Source organism: Phaenicophaeus curvirostris, chromosome 27, assembly GCF_032191515.1.
Source record: "Phaenicophaeus curvirostris isolate KB17595 chromosome 27, BPBGC_Pcur_1.0, whole genome shotgun sequence".
NCBI classification, from domain to species: Eukaryota; Metazoa; Chordata; class Aves; order Cuculiformes; family Cuculidae; genus Phaenicophaeus; species Phaenicophaeus curvirostris.
Window position 1 is genome coordinate 4,597,782 of NC_091418.1, and position 21,039 is coordinate 4,618,820.

General features: G+C 54.7%; 1 protein-coding gene across 3 annotated transcripts; it reads right to left on the reverse strand.

Moving 5' to 3' along the window:
• Nucleotides 1-2,663: 2,663 nt before the first annotated feature.
• Nucleotides 2,664-20,859, reverse strand: STAMBP (STAM binding protein). 3 transcript variants are annotated; one of them, XM_069877499.1, is made up of 10 exons: nt 20,826-20,859; nt 18,571-18,811; nt 10,981-11,056; nt 9,583-9,678; nt 8,501-8,834; nt 7,673-7,797; nt 6,542-6,679; nt 4,462-4,574; nt 3,425-3,524; nt 2,664-2,982 (listed from the first exon to the last, which is right to left on the reverse strand). In XM_069877499.1, exons 2-10 carry the CDS (start codon nt 18,771-18,773, stop codon nt 2,926-2,928), a joined length of 1,242 nt encoding a protein of 413 aa, XP_069733600.1. In that variant the 5' UTR covers nt 18,774-18,811; nt 20,826-20,859; the 3' UTR covers nt 2,664-2,925. The 3 variants fall into 3 exon arrangements, with proteins under 3 accessions (XP_069733600.1, XP_069733601.1, XP_069733599.1); XM_069877500.1 differs by lacking the exon at nt 20,826-20,859 and adding an exon at nt 19,249-19,463; XM_069877498.1 differs by lacking the exon at nt 20,826-20,859 and having other exon boundaries at nt 8,501-8,831; nt 18,571-18,785.
• Between the last annotated feature and the right edge of the window lie 180 nt (nt 20,860-21,039).

Consider the following 21,039-nt stretch of genomic DNA (forward strand, 5'->3'; position numbering starts at 1 on the left):
GCCCCTGGCTGTGCACTTGTTGGTGTCCCCACCACACACCCCAAGCCCTGGGGACGCTGCTGCCTCGCGTCCTATCCCGGTTCCCTTGGGCCGCCGCCAACCATGAGGTCACCGAGGCATAAAGGTTGCCATATATGACATGCTGCGAAAGAAAAAAACATAACCCCAACCCCAGAACGGGGCAAAACAGAAGGGATTGGATGGAGGCAGCGGCTCGTGTCGGTGCTGGGAGAACCCTGGGTGGAGAGAGCAGAGCGTGGAGCTGCCCAGGAGCTTGTCCCAGCCCAGCGTGGGGTGAACCCAGAGCCACCTCGAGCCCTGAGCTGGTGCAAAACCTCGCGCCGCAGCCCCAGATCCAGAGCTTTGACAGCTCTGCAAAGCTGGGCTGGCTCCAAGCTCCCCTCGACCCCGCAGCCGGCCGGGTGGCGATGCTCGGGCACGGGTGGTTTGAAGCTGGGACCACAGCAGCAAAGCCTGGAGCCCGAGCAGGCGTGCAGCCTAAAAAGGAAAGGTTTGGCCACCACAGCCAATCCAGCTGCCGGCTCTGCCAGCGCTCGGAGCGTGGCCGATGGCCTGAGATGCTGCAGGAACGCCAAGCATCCCATGGTCTAGGCAAGGCAGGCTGGGGCTGGACTGAACGTGGGACGAGGAGGGGAGCAATCCCAGTTTTGCTATGGATTTCAAACCTCCTCGTGCACCGGCACCTCCCTATAAGGGTAACATTCGCACTTTAAACCTCTCGGGCTGCCGCTGAGGATGGGCGAACTGGTAGGGGTTTGGGGCTGTTCCCATCCCTAAAGCAGAACGAAGCATCACTCGCTGCCCGTGAAAACCCCACCACGCCCCCTCAAACACACACCCTGCATCGCTGCGGAAAATAAAACTCTTCCTGCAAAGCGTAGTGTCTGTGGCACGAGCTAACCCTGAACAACGAACCCTGTTTCGAGTGGTTTTAAGGTAAAAAAAAAGAGTCACATCTGGTGCAGCTGGAGAGAGGGCTGGGTTAGTGGGACACAGGCAGGGTAGCAGCGTTCTCCCCACTCACAAACTGGTGACACAGAGACTTTAAGGGAAAAAAATATGAATAAAAAGGTGCCACCTCGGAGAGCAGGGCAGCAGCTGGACACTGGCATGAGAAACAGCCCTTCCATACGGCCACGCGGGGAGGCAGCTGGAAAATTCCCCTCGAGGGTTTATTGGTCACTAGGCCAACTCACAGACTTTGCCATCAGCTCCTCTCCCTGCACGATGGGGAGCAGAGAAACCGTTGTGATATTCACCCCTAAAATAAAGGAATTGCTGCTTTGCCAGACAGGTTTTTATCCTTTATGTCCCCACATATGCAGACTGCTCCATTTGGGGGATGAACACCCCTAGACCCCCTGCATGGTTTAAATCCATTAGGATTTAATTCCTGCAGCCGCCCCGAGGTGCCCTCGCTGCCCTACCAGGACCAGGCTGGTTTCCCAAACCGAGCACCAAAACGATGGCAGCAGCAGTTTCGCAGGCAGGAGTCAAGGAGGTGGCTGTTAGAAACAAACACACCCCCAAAAATGAAACGATTCCCACCCCGCTCTCGGCCACGCTGGACCACTCCGACCCCCTGAGCCAGCTTGAAGAACACAAGTGGAGAAGAAACCTAGCCAAGGTGATATAATCCCCCGGTGTTAAGTGGACACCAAGGGATTTTGTGTGTAGAACACAGAACATGCATGTACACATGTGGGGGCAGAGGGCAGCTCCAACTCCTTCCTTGCACGGCCACGTGGGGATCATCACAGCGTCCCAAGAGAGGAGATGGAGCTGGTGGGTCACGCTCAGCCCACGGAGACCAGACACCTTCCACCTTTCCACTCGGCTCCTTCCCTCTCAACGCCGGCAGAGGCGAGGAAGGATGCTTGACATGGAAAACACAGGGAAGGAAAACCACTGCTTGGTGTCCCATGAGAGGATTTTGGAGGACGTTCCCGGTTATATTGCATAACGGCAACGTCAAGAGTGCTTGGTTTTGGCAAGGAAAGGCTTCACATCGCTTCGAGAAGCGCGGAGGAAATCAGGGGTGGGGATGATCGGATGGAAGCGGCGCAAGGTGCTGGAATCCTGTCTCAGAGAGGCCTCGCAGAGCCTTCACGGGGCAGCGCTGCAGCCAAGAGACCAAGAGTCTCCTCCACGCTAACAGCAGCAACAAGCAAAACCCAAACCCTCGCTGGGCCGGAGCGAATCCCCCATCCAGAAAAAGGCATGAAAGAACCAGACGTGCCCCTCACCACTTCTGGGACGAAGCAGCTTGTGCAAAGCAGCGTCACATCGAGGACCTTCTCCGCTGAAAAAGGGGTTCCCAAAGGAGGCTGGGCCCTTTCTCACCTCACCAGGCCTCCACCCCAACACCAGCAAGCAGGCCTCAGCCCGGCTCAGCGGCGGTAACTCTTGCACGGGATAAGAGAGGTTAAGAAGGTTTAGTCTTAAAGACTCGTCTACTCCAGCCAGCAGCTCTAGGGAACACCCAGCAGCCCAGAGAGAGAGGCAAACCAAAACATGTGTTAATCTGCGCAAGCCCCGCTTTGGAAAGCACTTGAAGAGGTTTCCATACCCCACGGTTGCAGCAAATCACGGGGAACCCTCTCAAGCTGTTCAAGCTACAGATTAGAGTATTAAACAATTGCTTCAGTGTTAACTCCTGGCTTTGAGTTTCCAGTTAGCTTTTCCCCACACCGTGAACCCCAGCACCGCTTCACCAGCCCCGCAGCTGGCACTGAGGTTTCACGAGCTCCCGCTGAGGTCAGGGTACCGATTCCACCGCGATTATTGGAGGAGAAAGGGGAAGGATCACTACACGGTAGAAATCATCTGCTACAGGAGGACAACAAATTCCCTAGGCCTAGAGGGAAGGTAGATGGTTTTGTGTAAATGGTTAAGGCAAGAGGCCTATCGGAGATCCAGCAGGACCACGTCTCTCTCGACTACCGACACGTGATTGCAGGTCTGGAAGAAAAGAGAAGAGAAAGAGGGGACAGGGGGTTATTCAGATGTTCCCACAGCTCGGGTGAGTGTCTGCCTCCTGACACAACCTGCACTCAGCGTCCTTCACCAAACAGGCCCCTCGGAGCAGGAACCAGGGCCCTGCCACGCAGAGGCCATAGCAGGACACACAGACAAATCCCCCTCTCTCTCAAATATAAACTTTTGCTGCTGTCTTGACCCGTTTCTGCAGACAAGTGTCCTACACTGAACCTCCAACACATGTCAAGAAGTCAGAAAGCTTCTGCACCTCAACTCTAGGAGGGAGAAGCCCCTGCCAGGCTGACCCTCCTCCTCCTGTCCTGGGTCACAGCCTCACACCTCGACATCGGTATAAATCCAAGTGAAGCGTCTAAGATGCTGACTCGCGCTCCTACAGCCCCTGCTGCCTCCTGGGGGGACTTACAGTGAAGAGAGGGGGGTCTTTGGAGTGCGGGTGGAATCCTTTCTGTCGGCACAAAGAGATCTCCTCCAGGCCATGCTCTGTCAGCTTGAAAAAACCCGTCCTAGAGCAAATAAACACAAGCTCTGTGTAGCTGAAGCCTCTGCAGATAGAAGCACCTCCTGTGTATCAAGGAGCACGCTTGAGTCTGCTCATCTTGAGCAAGCAGAGATCATAGAATCATAGAATAACCAGATGGAAGAGACCCACTGGATCATCGAGTCCAACCATTCCTATCAAACACTAAACCATGTCCCTTCACACCTCATCCACCCGTCCCTTAAACCCCTCCAGGGAAGGGGACTCAACCCCCTCCCTGGGCAGCCTCGGACAGTGCCCAGTGACCCTTTCCATGAAATATTTTTTCCTGATGTCCAGCCTGACCCTCCCCTGGTGGAGCTTGAGGCCATTCCCTCTCGTCCTGTCCCCTGTCCCTTGGGAGAAGAGCCCAGCTCCCTCCTCTCCACAACCTCCTCTCAGGGAGTTGCAGAGAGCAATGAGGTCTCCCCTCAGCCTCCTCTTCTCCAGGCTAAACACCCCCAGCTCTCTCAGACGCTCCTCACAATCCTTGTTCTCCAGCCCCTCCCCAGCTTTGTTGCTCTTCTCTGGACTCGCTCCAGAGCCTCAACATCCTTCGTGTGGTGAGGGGCCAGAACTGACCCCAGGATTCGAGGAGCGGGCTCCCCAGTGCAGATGCAAACTCCTCTGTACAGGACCCTCCTCTCACCAGCCCTGTGGCTGCAGACTGGTCTGAGAACCACTGTCCAGACACAAGCCCTGCTCCAGCTCAGGAAAGCTGTCAAATCACACATGACCCTCCTGCCTTCTTTTGTAAAACTTCTCTTTTTTGACTTTCATTCCCACCCCAGGAATCCGACAGAGGAAGGGGTGGTGGTTAACAGCCCTTCTGGAGAGGCTAGACCTGCTGTTCACTTTTTTGGGTAGCAGCACAGGCAGAGCCAGAGCCAGAAAGGCCTTCCCTGCCCCAAATTCATACTTACTCCTGGTATTTTGGAGAACACACAATGGCAATGGACTCTGGCAACATCATCTGGTAGGAGCAGTGTGTGTGCAAGTCGACGCTGGAGAGGAACGCCGTCTGTGTGGGGTGAGTCTGAAACACAGAGCAGAATACAAGAGAGGAAGCCACAGCAGGGCCAGGATTAGCCAAAGAGACTCCAACCACTCAGAGAAGTTGCAACAGGGAAGAGATGCAGCTCCTTGGATGGCACAGAGATCACAGAAACACACTGAAAGCGGTTTTGGATGGCCCCAAAACATGGGCTTCTCTTTTCCGTTCAGAGCAAGTACAGAAGGAGCTCTACGTTCCTGCCCATACCCCAGGGAAAGTCACATTTTAAGGTTCAATGCTGTCCTTGCTTTCATGTGTGTCTCCATGCACACATTCCTGAAGTTCCCAAGACACCTCAAAATCCCACCCTCCAACACAACAGCCAAGGGCTGTGTGGTCACAGACCTTCCCCAGCCCCGTTGACCATCAGGTTTCACAGCCTAACCCTTGCTGGAAGGTCTTTCCTTTTTTGCTCACTAGGTTTTTGTTGCCCAGACCAGCAGAAAGGTCAAAGGGATTCCTGAATGCGGATGACACTAAGCTGGGTGGAAGTGTGGATCTGCTGCAGGGTCGGGAGGCTCCAAAGGGATCTGAACAGGCGGGATCCATGGGCTGAGACCAACGGGATGAGGTTTAACAAGGCCAAAGGCCGGGTCCTGCACTCGGGGCACAACAACCCTGAGCAGCTCCAGACTAGGAGAAGTCTGGCTGGAAACTGCCTGGAGGAGAAGGACCTGGGGGTGTTGGTTGAACAGGAGCCAGCAGGGGCCCAGGGGGCCAAGAAGGCCAAGGGCATCTTGGCTTGGATCAGACCCGGCGTGGCCAGCAGGGCCAGGGAGGTTCTTCTCCCTCTGGACTCGGCACTGGGGAGACCGCTCCTCGAATCCTGGGGTCAGTCCTGGCCCCTCACCACAAGAAGGATGTTGAGGCTCTGGAGCGAGTCCAGAGAAGAGCAACGAAGCTGGGGAAGGGGCTGGAGAACAAGGATTGCGAGGAGCGTCTGAGAGAGCTGGGGGTGTTTAGCCTGGAGAAGAGGAGGCTGAGGGGAGACCTCATTGCTCTCTGCAACTCCCTGAGAGGAGGTTGTGGAGAGGAGGGAGCTGGGCTCTTCTCCCAAGGGACAGGGGACAGGACGAGAGGGAATGGCCTCAAGCTCCACCAGGGGAGGGTCAGGCTGGACATCAGGAAAAAATATTTCATGGAAAGGGTCATTGGTCCCTGGCAGAGGCTGCCCAGGGAGGGGGTTGAGTCCCCTTCCCTGGAGGGGTTTAAGGGACGGGTGGACGAGGTGCTGAGGGACACGGGTTAGTGATTGATGGGAATGGTTGGACTCGATGATCCAGTGGGTCTCTTCCAACCTGGTGATTCTATGATTCTGAACGTCCCTGGCTGTGTCAGGGCCGCCACTGAAGAGTTAACACCCGGAGCAGACACCCGAACACATCAGGCACACGCAGCAGGCATTGATTTCTCAAAGCTTGCAGGCAGCTGCTGCTTTCGAGAGATTACTCAGCAGCACCGAAACGTTTTGCTTGGCACCGATCCGAGTGCCAAAGGCTCCGCGGGGACAGCAGGGCAGCGCTAAAGCCAGCGGAGGAATCTGGAACTGGCACATCCCGCGCGGAGCAGCGTGCGGCTGGCTGCAAAAAGCAGCACTACTACAGGGACGCATGGTGGGAGACACCCTGCGCTGGCAGCAGGAGCTGGGGATGCCCTGACAGTGCTCCTGGAGTCAGCTTTTAGCTGGACTAAACGAGTAACACACCCAATATCCCACTTTTAAAGGGCCTGATGCTTTAAGGGAACCAAACTTAGAACGGACACGGATTTCTCCAGCGCTGAAAGTAATGACTGAGACTGTACCAGAGGTAGAAATCTAACCAGGGTGTGCTCTCTGCTCCATGTCACCTCCTCCAGTAAATTCCCTTCCGCCAGCCTTGCTCCATGCACCCCTTGCCCTCCTGCCTGAATGCACAACTAGTTGGGAAGTGAAAAATAATGAGACTCACATGGATCCAGCCGAGCGTAACAAGGCCGTGCTGATCCTGGATCATAAAGAGCTCCTCTTCATTCTCCGTGTTGCAATAATCGGGGCCTCCGTGCTGCTTGGGAACGATGACGTGGGTTATCGTGAACTCGTTCCTCATCTGCAAGGAGGCACAGGGAGGCTGTTACCCACCGGGCACCCCCAGGTAGGAGGCAATCCTGCTGCCCACTGGCACAAAGGTGATTTTCTAAGCTTTGGGAAAGCAGTACAGAAGCATTCACCACTCAGAGGCTCAGTCAGCAGAGCAGCAGCTCTGGAAACAAACCATGGATGCATCAACCATCCATTTACAAGTCATAGAAATGGTAACTGCGAGTTATTGATGGAAGAGTTGCAGGATTGAGTACAAGCATGATCCACAGCTTCCTATTTCACTACCCTGCCGTGCAGAACACCCACAAAAGCTCAGAGAACTCCTGGACACCCATCAAAGTGAATCTCTTCACTCACTAGGAGATGATGCAACATAATTAGTCACCAAGTCTCTGGAAGCAGCTGGTTTGCAGAAAGCTGCTACATCAAACAACTTCATTTCACAGAATCACAGGATCACAGAATCACCAGGTTGGAAAAGACCCACCAGATCATCCAGTCCAACCATTCCCATCAATCACTAATCCATGTCCCTCAGCACCTCGTCCACCTGTCCCTTAAACCCCTCCAGGGAAGGGGACTCAACCCCCTCCCTGGGCAGCGATAGGATGAGGGGGAATGGCTTTAAATTGGAAGGAGGAAGATTTAGATTGGACATTAGGAAGAAATTCTTCACCATAAGGATGGGGAAGCCCTGGAACAGGTTGCCCAGAGCAGGGGTGGCTGCCCCATCCCTGGAGGGGTTCAAGGCCAGGTTGGATGGGGCTTGGAGCCCCTGATCCAGCGGGAGGTGTCCCTGCCCATGGCATGAGTGTAACTGGATGGGCTTTGGGGTCCCCTCAAACCCAAACCACTCCATGATTCTATGAAATCCTAGTCATCAGTGAGACAGCACTTCTGCGAGAGAAATCGGAATCCTCTAGCCATTTCCAGAGCTCTTGCACCTTGACAAAAGGTCCCTGCGCCACTTCCAGGGAGTTAACTAGGATTATCACCTTACCAGCTTACCGCAGAGGATCCCACACGTCTCCACAGCCCGGACTGTGTTGGCATCAGCCAGCTGGAGGAATTTCTGGCACAGCTCCCTAGGAACGATGACCTGACGCAGGATTTCTGTGCTCGCATCTGCGGAGAACGGGAGCGCAATGAGCGGCGACAGTTGAGGAGACGGGAGAAATGTTCCCTCAGGTGGGTATCTGAATGGGTTAGACTGAAAAAAATCCAGCCTGGAAACATTAATTCCTCTCCAATGCCTCCCCTCCCCATGTCAGTCACAGATAGACGAGGTCACTGTGACACTCAAAGCACAGTCACTACCTCTTTCAAAACAGGGAGACAGAGAGAAAGGTACCTTTAGCGGTTTGCCAAAACCTGGTATTTTGTTAATTAAAATGAAACCACAAACAATTAGAAAATGCCACTTAAAGCACAATGTGTCACTGGCAAAGAACCAGCCATTTGGAAATGTCCAGATTGGTGTTTTGGAGCCATATTGAGCAGAAGAGGAGAACTGGGTCAGCCCAGCCAGGAACTAAACCTTGATCAGCAACAAGTATTTGGATCTTGGAAGATCAAAAACCAAACAGGCTGGAGACTCTAGCTCAGCAGACAGACTGGGCTGGAGAAGCGCGTGTGACTGATTCCCAAGAGGAGGCAGTTCTCCCCAGCCCTGCAAACCTTTACTGGACAACAGGGAGAACATCCAGTGACTTGGAAGGCCAAACCCCTCGGAAGGGATCCAGCCATGAGCAGATACTTCCAAGAGCCTCAGACCTATCAGCTCCTCAGCTGCGTTAGGCTCAGCCCCAGCAAGGGAGAAGGTACTAACTGTTTTCCGTGCTCCCCAAAGCACTAGGTTTCAAGGACCTGTCCACAACAGGAGGTTTGGATGAGACAGTCCCTGCTGACGGACTTGCAGGGCGAACTGGAGAGACGGGAACCTTTGGGATCAAATCAGTTGGGGGCTTTTCCACACCAGGAACGAGAGGTCCGTCCAGAGACTCGAGATTCTGCTCCGGTTTTCCAAATTCCTGCACTATTCTCAGACGTTCCTTTTCCAGCTCCTGCCGTCGAATCATCTCCTCGAAGGCATGAAACTGCTCTTGCTCTGCCTGCTGCTGTTTCATCAGGGCTACCCGGTTCCTCTCCTCTTCCAGCTGCTGCTGCAAAGCCAAATTGTGTGCAAATTATTCTTTCTCCTCCTTCTCCAAGGAATAAAATGCCACGGGACACCAGCAAAGAGGGGAACACAAGCCTGAGGCAGAATACAAAGCCTACAAACTGCAGACCCTCTGCAATCCCCAGGCTTCCTCTAAAGGGTCTGAAAAGGTAATTAGCAACCACCACTCCCTGCAAGGAAGCTTCAGCTTGCAAAATAGAGACCTGCATTTCCATAAGAAGAGCCAGCTAGACCAGGGCAGTAAAACTGCTGCCTTGCCCTCCTTCCCTCAGAGATATGTCATTCCAGGTTGATTTCCCTTTATCCTATCTCCAAAATCACACTTATCTGCAGCAAAACTGACTGCAGAGTTCTCTGCTTTGCCAAGAGAACCCCAGATCCCCACCCGCACCGTCACCAGCTGCGTGCCGAGTTTCTGGATCTTAAAACCTACAGCTCATGCTGAGACAAAGGGAAAAACCAAACAAATAACAGTCCCAGCTCAGCTGCATCCAGGATGCGCAATGAAAAGAATCGCAAGGATGCCTGTGACAGATTCACCTACTTTTGGCAGCAGACACAGTCGGGACAGGCCCGTGTGAGGTGACGAGGCTGCACCCTGCAAGCTGAGGCGACCCAGACCTCACGTTTCAGAGCCCCCAGGTAAAGCCCTGGAGACCTGCCCTCTTCCAAACCCTTTGGGTCTGAGGATCTTGAGGGGAGCACAGGCCTCCAAGCCTCCTCGCACTCACCTCCTGCTCCTTGTGCTTCGCATAGTCCTTGGCGTACCTCTTTAGCAGCTCCTCCTTGAGCTCCTCAGCTCTGGGGAAGGCTACTTCTTTGAGTTTCTGAAGGAGAAAAAACAGTCATGAGAACGTCTGCCCCCACGGCAAGAAAAACAAGACTTGAACAGATGGGAGACTGAATGGATGTGTAGGAAGGACCTAGAGACTATAAGCCAGACATCCACTTGTTCCCGATGCTGGAAGGGCCAAGAAGCTCCACGATCACGTGTGGACGTTGTAACCGGGTGGCACAGACAGCATCGCAAACAACACTGAGCAAGGGCTTTGGCAGCATTGTCCTTTGCTCTGTTTTGGAGCAGAGCAGCGGTAGCTTATAACTGTGAGCAATCTCCAAATCCCTTGAGGACCACCACGTTGGGCATCCAGCTACCACAGATGGAAAAGCCAGGTGGTATTTAAAAAGCAAGGAGTTTAATGGGAAACAAAGCACACCCCAGCACTCAATGGAAAGGAAATTGGACAACCACAGCCACCAGGATAAGAACCCTGTGCAGTGCTACAGACTAGGAGAAGTCTGGCTGGAGAGCTGCCTGGAGGAGAAAGACCTGGGGGCGTTGGTTGAACAGGAGCCAGCAGGGGCCCAGGGGGCCAAGAAGGCCAAGGGCATCTGGCTTGGATCAGACACGGCATGGCCAGCAGGGCCAGGGAGGTTCTTCTCCCTCTGGCCTCGGCCCTGGGGAGACCGCTCCTCGAATCCTGGGGTCAGTTCTGGCCCCTCACCACAAGAAGGATGTTGAGGCTCTGGAGCGAGTCCAGAGAAGAGCAACGAAGCTGGGGAAGGGGCTGGAGAACAAGGATTGCGAGGAGCATCTGAGAGAGCTGGGGGCGTTTAGCCTGGAGAAGAGGAGGCTGAGGGGAGACCTCATTGCTCTCTCCAACTCCCTGAAAGGAGGTTGTAGAGAGGAGGGAGCTGGGCTCTTCTCCCAAGGGACAGGGGACAGGACGAGAGGGAATGGCCTCAAGCTCCACCAGGGGAGGGTCAGGCTGGACATTAGGAAAAAATATTTCACGGAAAGGGTCATTGGTCCCTGTCAGAGGCTGCCCAGGGAGGGAGTTGAGTCCCCTTCCCTGGAGGGGTTTAAGGGATGGGTGGACAAGGTGCTGAGGAACATGGGTTAGTGATGGATGGGAATGGTTGGACAAGATGATCCAGTGGGTCTCTTCCAACCTGGTGATTCTATGATTCTATGAACCCAAACTACAACTCCCAGGGGGTCAGGACTGCCTGGTCAAGCCAATGCTTCTCAGTGTGTATCTCATCCCAGAGCCATAAAAAGCCAAGGCTGATAACCCCAAAACGCTTCTGACAACAGCCATTAATGACTCGGCAATGTCACTACTTACTTTCACCGTCTCCCTCTTTTCAGGTATGACAGCAGTTTTGTAATCGCGGTGCTGTGGCAGCTTCTCGATGAAGAGCCTATAAGCACAGGAAAGGAACTGTGTTTCAGAATCACAGCAGAAAGGGAGGACAAGCAGGGGACAGTAAGTAGCATTTTGGGGGTATGGATCATCCAGCACTGTCCCCTTGCTCCACCGCCTCCCGGGGCCCTGAGCAGTCCACGGCACACAGGAGTTCTCACTCAGTCCCAGGAGAGTACTGCACACAGGAGGATTTTATTCCATCTGGACTTTGAAGATGATCCTGAAGGATAAATACATTTGTTCTGAACAGAAATATCAATAAGCCGGTCTAAACCGCCAAGGATGCTGGCAGCGATTCAGAACGTTCTTTGGGCACCTGCAGGCACCTCTGTGAGCATCCAAGGGGACGACAGACGAGCTCAAGGACTCGGCTGACTCAGTGCTCACATCGGGGAATAAAGAGCTGCAAGAGACGAGGAAACTAACTCAGACCTTGAAAAAGAAAACTCAGAGGTAAGCTAAAAGCAAGTTCCCAGCATCCCCAGCTGCATCATCAGAAGCCTTCTGGTTCCATGGCCCGACGGCTCTCTAGAAGATCAGGACAAGATTTCAGGCCACAGGGTTGTTTCTAAGCAGATTTCTAGGAAGGAAATCAAAACTGGGCTCAACATCACCCCACTCCCAGCACAACTATGAACAGGTCCATCTCTGCTGACAGAATAAACGTCCCCACCTTCCAGGGAGCCCTGTAGGATGCAGGGGTGAGGACGCAGAGAGAGCACTAGAACAAGGCAAAAAAGCCTGAAGACACGGGCTTTTGACCCAGTGAGGCTCCTCCCCAGGCTTGAGGTGTCCCCTGATAGCACTGCAACCCAGTCCTCAGTGGTGCCCTAGCAGACCGCACACTCAAGGTGAGCTCACAGGGAGCTTAACTAGGTCCTAGTATCCTGCAAAGGAGCTGAGCTTGCTCTGAGCACCCACAAAGCCTGTGGGCATAACACAAAAAACCTGCCCTCCTTCTTGGCTCTTGGCTATAGCACTTCAGCATCCGAAGGAGGAACCAGAGTGGTGGGAAATGGAGTGAACTCCAGCTGGAGGCCAGTTCCAAGTGGTGTCCCCAGGGCTCAGTGGTGGCTCCAGCCCTGGTCAGTGTCTTTATCAATGACCTGGGTGAAGGCATCGAGGGCACCCTGAGCAAGTTTGCGGACGACACTAAGCTGGGTGGAAGTGTGGATCTGCTGGAGGGTCGGGAGGCTCCAAAGGGATCTGAACAGGCTGGATTCATGGGCTGAGACCAACGGATGAGGTTTAACAAGGCCAAATGCTGGGTCCTGCACTTGGGGCACAACAACCCTGAGCAGCTCCAGACTAGGAGAAGTCTGGCTGGAAACTGCCTGGAGGAGAAGGACCTGGGGGTGTTGGTTGAACAGAAGCCAGCAGGGGCCCAGGGGGCCAAGAAGGCCAAGGGCATCTTGGCTTGGATCAGACCCGGCGTGGCCAGCAGGGCCAGGGAGGTTCTTCTCCCTCTGGACTCGGCCCTGGGGAGACCGCTCCTCGAATCCTGGGGTCAGTCCTGGCCCCTCACCACAAGAAGGATGTTGAGGCTCTGGAGTGAGTCCAGAGAAGAGCAACGAAGCTGGGGAGGGGGCTGGAGAACAAGGATTGCGAGGAGCGTCTGAGAGAGCTGGGGGTGTTTAGGCTGGAGAAGAGGAGGCTGAGGGGAGACCTCATTGCTCTCTGCAACTCCCTGAGAGGAGGTTGTGGAGAGGAGGGAGCTGGGCTTTTCTCCCAAGGGACAGGGGACAGGACGAGAGGGAATGGCCTCAAGCTCCACCAGGGGAGGGTCAGGCTGGACAGCAGGAAAAAATTTTTCACGGAAAGGGTCACTGGGCCCTGTCCGAGGCTGCCCAGGGAGGGGGTTGAGTTCCCTTCCCTGGAGGGGTTTAAGGGCCGGGTGGACGAGGTGCTGAGGGACATGGGTTAGTGATTGATGGGAATGGTTGGACTCGATGATCCGGTGGGTCTCTTCCAACCTGGTGATTCTATGATTTTATGCTCTTCAGCCCCTTTGGAGAGAGCCTCGTGCCCAGTCACAAGGAAGGGTACTAAGACAGCACGGAACTGTGTCCCAAGGAGCAGCACAAACCAGCCAAGAAGAGCCAAGCGGGTGAAACCCAAGGAGGACAGAGAGACTGCTCTTCAGGCTGAGAAGCCCTAGTGTGTGTAGTAAATAAATCCAGCTGCTTCAAACCCTCAGTCCTCTTGGAAAAGAAAGGACTTTTTGCAACCCCAAATGCTTCTGGTTGCCATGGAGAGCGCGAAGATGCTCTCGCCAGAAACCACAGGATCAGAATAACTGCGCCACAGCCTGGAGCCACGGAGAAGCCATCACTCCATCCAAAACACCCAGCAAGGTCCCCGCTCCCGGCTGGTGGTTGCAAAGTAGGTCACTGTGTCGAGAAGACAAAACAAGGTTGTGATCATTGCCAACAGCTAGCAGATGAAAACGGAAGGGATTAATTAAGAAGGATTAAGAGCAGATGCTGGCCTGGGGAGGATGGAAAAAACAGCAGAGACAGCTGGGTTTCCACAAGTCAAGAAAGGGGGAAAAGTGGGAAGCGGGGTGCAAGGAGGACTTGGGCAGCCAGAGGAAAACTCTGGGACAAGACCAAGCAGCGGGAGGCTAGGGATGAGGCAGAGGACAAGCAGAAACAGTCTGTGGTTCCTATCAAGGGCCCAGCTGAGGCTTGGCAAGACTGAGCCCTGCAGGAGTTCTGGGCTTGTCCAAACCTCCGCCTGCTCCCAAGTCCACTACGGCAGCAGCTGCTTGGCACTGAGCAACCACAGCACAGACTATTTTTAAGCTCTGCTACGGCTCGCACGCCAAGCCGGCATCTCTCGAGTCCCTTGCAACGCCGCCCGCAAACCCCTGCAGCCAATCCTAGCAGGCAAACCAGGAGCCCAAACACCACGGGAAAGTCACGTCTCTCTCGCTCCTTCTTATTTCTCTCCAGCAAAATCAAGGCTAGTGGGCCTGATGGTGATTGAAGGAAAGCATCCACTCCACTTGATGCAGAATCATAGAATCATAAGGTTGGAAAAGACCTTTGAGATCATCAACTCCAACTGTACCTGTCCACTACTAAATCGTCTCAGGCATCTCATCTACCCACCTTTTAAACCCCTCCAGGGATGGGGACTCCACCACCTCCCTGGGCAGCCGTTCCCGTGCCCGAGAACCCTTTCTGTGAACAAATTTTTCCTCATGTCCAATCTAAACTTGCCCTGATGCAGCTTGAGGCCATTTCCTCTCATCCTATTGCCTGTCACTTGGGAGAAGAGCCCAACACCCACCTCTCTACAACCTCCTTTTAGGTAGATGTAGAGAGTGATAAGTTCTCCCCTCATTCTCCTTTTCTCCAGGCTAAACACTCCCAGCTCTCTCAGCAGCTCCTTGTAAGATTTGTTCTCCAAGCAGCTGTTCAAGACGACAAGCAAGCAGATGCCCTTACAAAGCATCAAGACACAGGCAAGTCCAGCCTGGTTATTCTCAAGAGATGCCCACGCTGCCCATCGAGCTTCACCTCTACAGGGGGGAGGGAGAAGGAGATGGAGCTTAGCTGAAGGCCAAGGAAGGTACCCGCTGCTTCAATGGGAACCTCAGTCTGGAGATCACCCTGTGTCTAGTCAGGATTTTCCCCAAACCAATGGCTCTCGACATCATTTCTGGCCCCTCACCACAAGAAGGATGTTGAGGCTCTGGAGCGAGTCCAGAGAAGAGCAATGAAGCTGGGGAGGGGGCTGGAGAACAAGGATTGCGAGGAGCGTCTGAGAGAGCTGGGGGTGTTTAGCCTGGAGAAGAGGAGGCTGAGGGGAGACCTCATTGCTCTCTGCAACTCCCTGAAAGGAGGTTGTGGAGAGGAGGGAGCTGGGCTCTTCTCCCAAGGGACAGGGGACAGGACGAGAGGGAATGGCCTCAAGCTCCACCAGGGGAGGGTCAGGATGGACATCAGGAAAAAGATTTTTCAGGGAAAGGGTTATTGGTCCCTGTCCGAGGCTGCCCAGGGAGGGGGTTGAGTCCCCTTCCCTGGAGGGGTTTAAGGGACGGGTGGACGAGGTGCTGAGGGACATGGGTTAGTGATTTATAGGAATCGTTGGACTCAATGATCCAGCAGGTCTCTTCCAACCTGGTGATTCTGTGATTCTATGATCACAGACCTCATCGCATAATTCAGGCCTGAAGATCAGCCAGAAGAAGAGCTGTATAGGGAAATAAAGAGAAATCCAGCTTCCTGGAGCCACACAGACCATGCCGCCCTCCCGAGGACGATGTACTCACTCCTACCAAACAAGCCCACCTAAAAACCTCTCGCATCCTTCTTGGGGCTGGAATCCTCCTGCTCCTGAAGGCGCATCCTGACATGGCAAGTGCCTGCGCTGGGCCATACGCTCTGGGAGGGAGCTGGGCTCTGGGAAAGGGCAGCCCTGACTGCAGACGTGGGCTGAAACATCGCAGGAAGAATTTGGGTCCCATTTTCAGAAAGAGGGGAGCAGCGCAAGGCCCACGGAAGGCTCCAGTTACCAGTGCCCTGCTCCTGCCTCCTGGATCAGGCCCTTGGGGAGGGAAACACTTCAAGCCTGTCATTTCAGCTACAACTTCATATCTGCATTTAAAGAAATGAGATGGTGACATTCAGCTCGCGTCTTCAGATAATCCAGCTCGACAGCTTGTATTTACCAGCACTGGAGAAATCACACCACGGAGGACAAGTTCCTTCACCTTCACCTTCCTGGCAAGCCAGCTAACGTAAACGCCACAAGAGAAAACACACCAGCACCACACGGAACAGCGAAGGTGCTCTTAGTTCCTTTGTTTAGTCGAAGAGTTTCTCCTTCGACCCAGCTACGTAACCAGCCTGGAAACCTTCCCAAGGGTTTTACACTTCCCAGCTCCCCGTGAGCCTCCAAGGGCACTCGCTAAGATGCCCATAAAAGCTCAGGAAGTGCAAAGCGGGAAGAAAAGCTAATCAGAGAAAAATGCGTTGGATTTAAGGGGCAGGAACAGAAAATGCCCATGGAGATGCCAACCACATTCTGGATAAGCGGGTAACGTGGGCTCAGCAAAGGCCATATCCGAGTGGCACCAGGTGAAAGTGGGAGCGACAGGCTTTTGGCCTGAAAACCTACAGGAATGGGTCACTGTGCCATCGGGATGATTTCTGAGGATCACAGATTTCAGCCCTTTAAACACCAATGGGCACAGCTACGCCGAGGCAGATGTTGGCTCCGTGCGTACTCCGTGATGCTCAGACACAATCCAGACCTGCCACCACGTCACCACGTCAGCGCAGTGCACGCTCCAGCTCGGCAAGGGGGTTTCAGACCCAAGATGGCTCGACTCGGGGCAGCTGCAGAGATGATGACAAGAATACACGGCTCTGCACTTTTCTATATGGAATGTTGACTCTGCAGCTGGAGACCCAGCGGCCGAAACACCCAATAGGGTGTTGGCTGGGTTTATACATGACCCAGGACTTTCTGGAAAGGTGCTCAGCACCCAAGAAAGTCATAGAATCATAGAATCACCAGGTTGGAAAAGACCCACTGGATCATCGAGTCCAACCATTCCCATCAATCACTAACCCATGTCCCTCAGCGCCTCATCCACCTGTCCCTTAAACCCCTCCAGGGAAGGGGACTCAACCCCCTCCCTGGGCAGCCTCTGCCAGGTCCCAGTGACCCTTTCCATGAAAAAATTTTTCCTGATGTCCAGTCCAAACCTCCCCTGGTGGAGCTTGAGGCCATTCCCTCTTGTCCTGTCCCCTGTCCCTTGGGAGAAGAGCCCAGCTCCCTCCTCTCCACAACCTCCTCTCAGGGAGTTGCAGAGAGCAATGAGGTCTCCCCTCAGCCTCCTCTTCTCCAGGCTAAACACCCCCAGCTCTCTCAGACGCTCCTCGCAATCCTTGTTCTCCAGCCCCTTCCCCAGCTTCGTTGCTCTTCTCTGGACTCGCTCCAGAGCCTCAACATCCTTCTTGTGGGGAGGGGCCCAGAACTGACCCCAGGATTCGAGGAGCGGTCTCCCCAGGGCCGAGTCCAGAGGGAGAAGAACCTCCCTGGCCCTGCTGGCCACGCTGTGTCTGATCCAAGCCAAGATGCCCTTGGCCTTCTTGGCCCCCTGGGCCCCTGCTGGCTCCTGTTCAACCAACACCCCCAGGTCCTTCTCCTCCAGGCACTTTCCAGCCAGACTTCTCCTAGTCTGGAGCTCCTCAGGGTTGTTGTGCCCCAAGTGCAGGACCCGGCACTTGGCCTTGTTAAACCTCATCCCGTTGGTCTCAGCCCATGGATCCCGCCTGTTCAGATCCCTTTGGAGCCTCCCGACCCTCCAGCAGATCCACACTTCCACCCAGCTCAGTGTCATCCGCAAACTTGCTCAAGGTGCACTTGATGACTTCATCTGGGTCATTGATAAAAACACTGACCAGGGCTGGAGCCACCACTGAGCCCTGGGGACACCTCTTGGAACTGGCCTCTAGCTGGATTTAACACCATTTAGCACCACTCTCTGGGTCCCACCAGTTGATTGGAGTCAAGCTCTTTGGACCTAGGACTCTCCCCTGCACGTCTCCTGAGAAGGGCTTGGGTGTACACGTGTGTATTTTGAGGTGGGGGGGATTATAATCTTTCTGAGAGGTCAAACTAAACCTACAGCTGGCCCTTGCACCTGAAGCAGGCCCTCGCTGCCACAGTAACTTAAGTGTACAGCACACTTCTCCTGTGAATGTGGGTCATTAGAGAAGCCACCAACCAGCCCAGATCCGTTCCAGGCAGACACCCGATACTGAGATCCTTAAGCATGGATCCTTGTCAGTCCATGTGACAATCAAGACTAATCTAGCCACTCTGCAGTGACAAAATACCAAGACGCTCAGACAGAGAGACAAAGTCTCCCTTTTGCTGACAGGATACAAGATGAGCCTGGTTTCCAGAAGAATTTTTACAACTCTCTCCAACTCCCTGAAAGGAGGTTGTGGAGAGGAGGGAGCTGGGCTCTTCTCCCAAGGGACAGGGGACAGGACGATGGGGAAGGGCCTCAAGCTCCGCCAGGGGAGGTTCAGGCTGGACATCAAGAAAAAATATTTCAGGGAAAGGGTCATTGGTCCCTGGCAGAGGCTGCCCAGGGAGGGGTTGAGTCCCCTTCCCTGGAGGGGTTTAAGGGACGGGTGGACGAGGTGCTGAGGGACATGGGTCAGTGATTGATGGGAATGGTTGGACTCGATGATCCACTGGGTCTCTTCCAAGCTGGTGATTCTATAATTCTACAAACCCGCAAAGAAGTGAACAAAATTTATGGACGGGTGCCTCTCGCCTATAAAAAAATGTCCTGGTCAGTCCAACCAGTCGTATTCTCACCTCTGAGGTGGCCGAAACCCAAAAGCTCTGCACAGAACCCAGTTCTTCCAGCTCAGCAAGGCCTTACGGTGTCTAAACATGCTCAACACACACAATGCCAAACCCACAACCCCCTGTGGAGACGCAGGTTACTTGCAAACAAAGCAACGCTGCTCTTACGTGATGTATTTGTTGTAGAGGATAAAGGCATGCTCGATGTTGCCTTCCTCCAAGTAAATGGTCGCCATGCGGAGGATTTCCACTCCGGAGCGGTAGTAGCGTCGCGGCGGGATGTCCTCGTTCACTTCCACAGCGCTTCCCACCTGGATCAGTCTCCGGACTCGCTCCTCCGGCGGGAGGCTGATGTTGGCGTGGTCGGGCATAACAAATCACATCAAAGCTACCGTGAGGCCGACGAACTCTGTGGGAGGAGAAAAGTCAAGCGCATCAAAGTCAGTGTGAACCAGGTAACTCCTCCGGTTTCCTCAGGAATGGCTTTCCTTGACAGAAATCATCCCCCCCTCAGAGAAAAAGTATTAAATAAGTGGGCCAAGCTAGGTCCTGAGGTAGGAACTTGGGAGAAATCCATCTCTCTTAAAGCACAGAGCTTGGATATTTCTCTTTGTGACTTGAAACACAACGACAAATTCAAGACCCATCCTTCTGAATTGATTTCAAATGAGAGTTTGACCCATCCTCATCCCACCCCAAGTCACACTTCCTTCCCAACTGTTTCCACATGCAAAACTAGCTCCGGTCACCAGTCTGGGGTGAGCTACCCGAAGCGTTTCACTCAGGCTCGAGCAGGAGCGTCTTCACATAAGGTTTCATCGCTGCAGCCTTCACTATTTTGCTTACACAGCGACGCGACGAGGATGGAGCCGAGGGCCACCCTTCCAGCTGCTGCTGCTCAGCAGATCCACCTGCACCCAACAAGCTTGAACCCAAATTGCTCTTGCCCGAGCGTGGTCGCAGTGTCTCTCTCCCCGGTGCTGCGGGAGGCACACCCATCGCCCCAGGAATGCACTGAAACTCAATCCAGGTGACTGCAAACAAACCCCTTCTCACCCACAAACCCAGGGTACAAGCTGCTTAACTCAAAGCTGAAGTGGTTTGAGTGGCAGGGAGCCCAGAAAGCCTCCACAATGTTCTTCCTCAACAGCAAAAGCAGTTTTCCCTGGAAAAGCCACCCCGGAGCAGCAGACGGATTAAACTCCCTGTGACTCCAGAACACCTCATGAGCCTTGCAGCAACGTGACACTCACACACTCGACGTCATGATTCACTGTGGAACCTCCCTAAACAGGGGAAAGATCCTGAGCAGAGCAAAGCACGGCTCGAGGATCCCGAGCAGCACAGGAGCTGCCTTTCTGGAGTCAGCTCAGAGCTGAAGCCACTGTTTGAGGCAGGCGGGGCCCCACCACCCAGCCTGCATCCTGGAGGAGCTTTCATGGGCCTCTTGCCTGAAATAAGGGCTGTGGGATTTCACAGAATCACAAGGTTGGAAAAGACCCACTGGATCATCGAGTCCAACCATTCCCATCAATCACTAACCCATGTCCCTCAGCACCTCGTCCACCCGTCCCTTAAACCCCTCCAGGGAAGGGGACTCAACCCCCTCCCTGGGCAGCCTCTGCCAGGGACCAATCACCCTTTCTGTGAAAAATTTTTTCCTGCTGTCCAGCCTGACCCTCCCCTGGTGGAGCTTGAGGCCATTCCCTCTCGTCCTGTCCCCTGGCCCTTGGGAGAAGAGCCCAGCTCCCTCCTCTCCACAACCTCCTCTCAGGGAGTTGCAGAGAGCAATATGGTCTCCCCTCAGCCTCTTCTCCAGGCTAAACACCCCCAGCTCTCTCAGACGCTCCTCGCAATCCTTGTTCTCCAGCCCCCTCCCCAGCTTCGTTGCTCTTCTCTGGACTCGCTCCAGAGCCTCAACATCCTTCTTGTGGGGAGGGGCCAGAACTGACCCCAGGATTCGAGGAGCGGTCTCCCCAGGGCCGAGGCCAGAGGGAGAAGAACCTCCCTGGCCCTGCTGGCCACGCCGTGTCTGATCCAAGCCAAGATGCCCTTGGCCTTCTTGGCCCCCTGGGCCCCTGCTGGCTCCTGTTCAACCAACCCTCCCAGGTCCTTCTCCTCCAGGCAGTTTCCAGCCAGCCTTCTCCTAGTCTGGAGCTGCTCAGGGTTGTTGTGCCCCAAGTGCAGGACCCGCCATTTGGCCTCATTAAACCTCCTGCGGTTGGTCTCAGCCCATGGATCCAGCCCGTTCAGATCCCTTTGGAGCCTCCCGACCCTCCAGCAGATCCACGCCCCCGCTCCCAGACCTCCAGCCCCCCCGAACAGCGCAGAGGGACCCCAGGCAGAGCCCTTCCCGGGCAGCCCCGCCCCGGGCCCTCCCCGAGGGGCGATTCCCGCAGCCCCCCCCAGGGATCCCCGCTCACCGCCTCCCGCCGCCGCTTCCGTGTTCCTCCCCAAGCGCAGGCCCCGCCCCCCGCCCCGCAGCCAATCGGGAGGCGCCGCAACATCCGGGCACCACGCAAGCCCCGCCCACCGCCCCCACTGCCTCTAGCGTGACGCCATCTGGGGGCCGCGCGCCTCTTAAAGGGGCCGCGCCCCATCCCTGCCCTGCCGTCAGCTCCAAACCCCCCAGAGCCC

Excerpts from the sequence above, each read along its gene's own strand:
- STAMBP (XM_069877499.1), bottom strand. The coding sequence starts at position 18,773 with ATGCCCGACCACGCCAACATCAGCCTCCCGCCGGAGGAGCGAGTCCGG. Across the intron at positions 7,798-8,500 it reads TTTGGGGAGCACGGAAAACA|ATGCGAGCACAGAAATCCTG; the intron begins GTTAGTACCTTC and ends CGTTCTCCGCAG. Across the intron at positions 3,525-4,461 it reads TGTTCTCCAAAATACCAGGA|GACGGGTTTTTTCAAGCTGA; the intron begins GTAAGTATGAAT and ends TATTTGCTCTAG.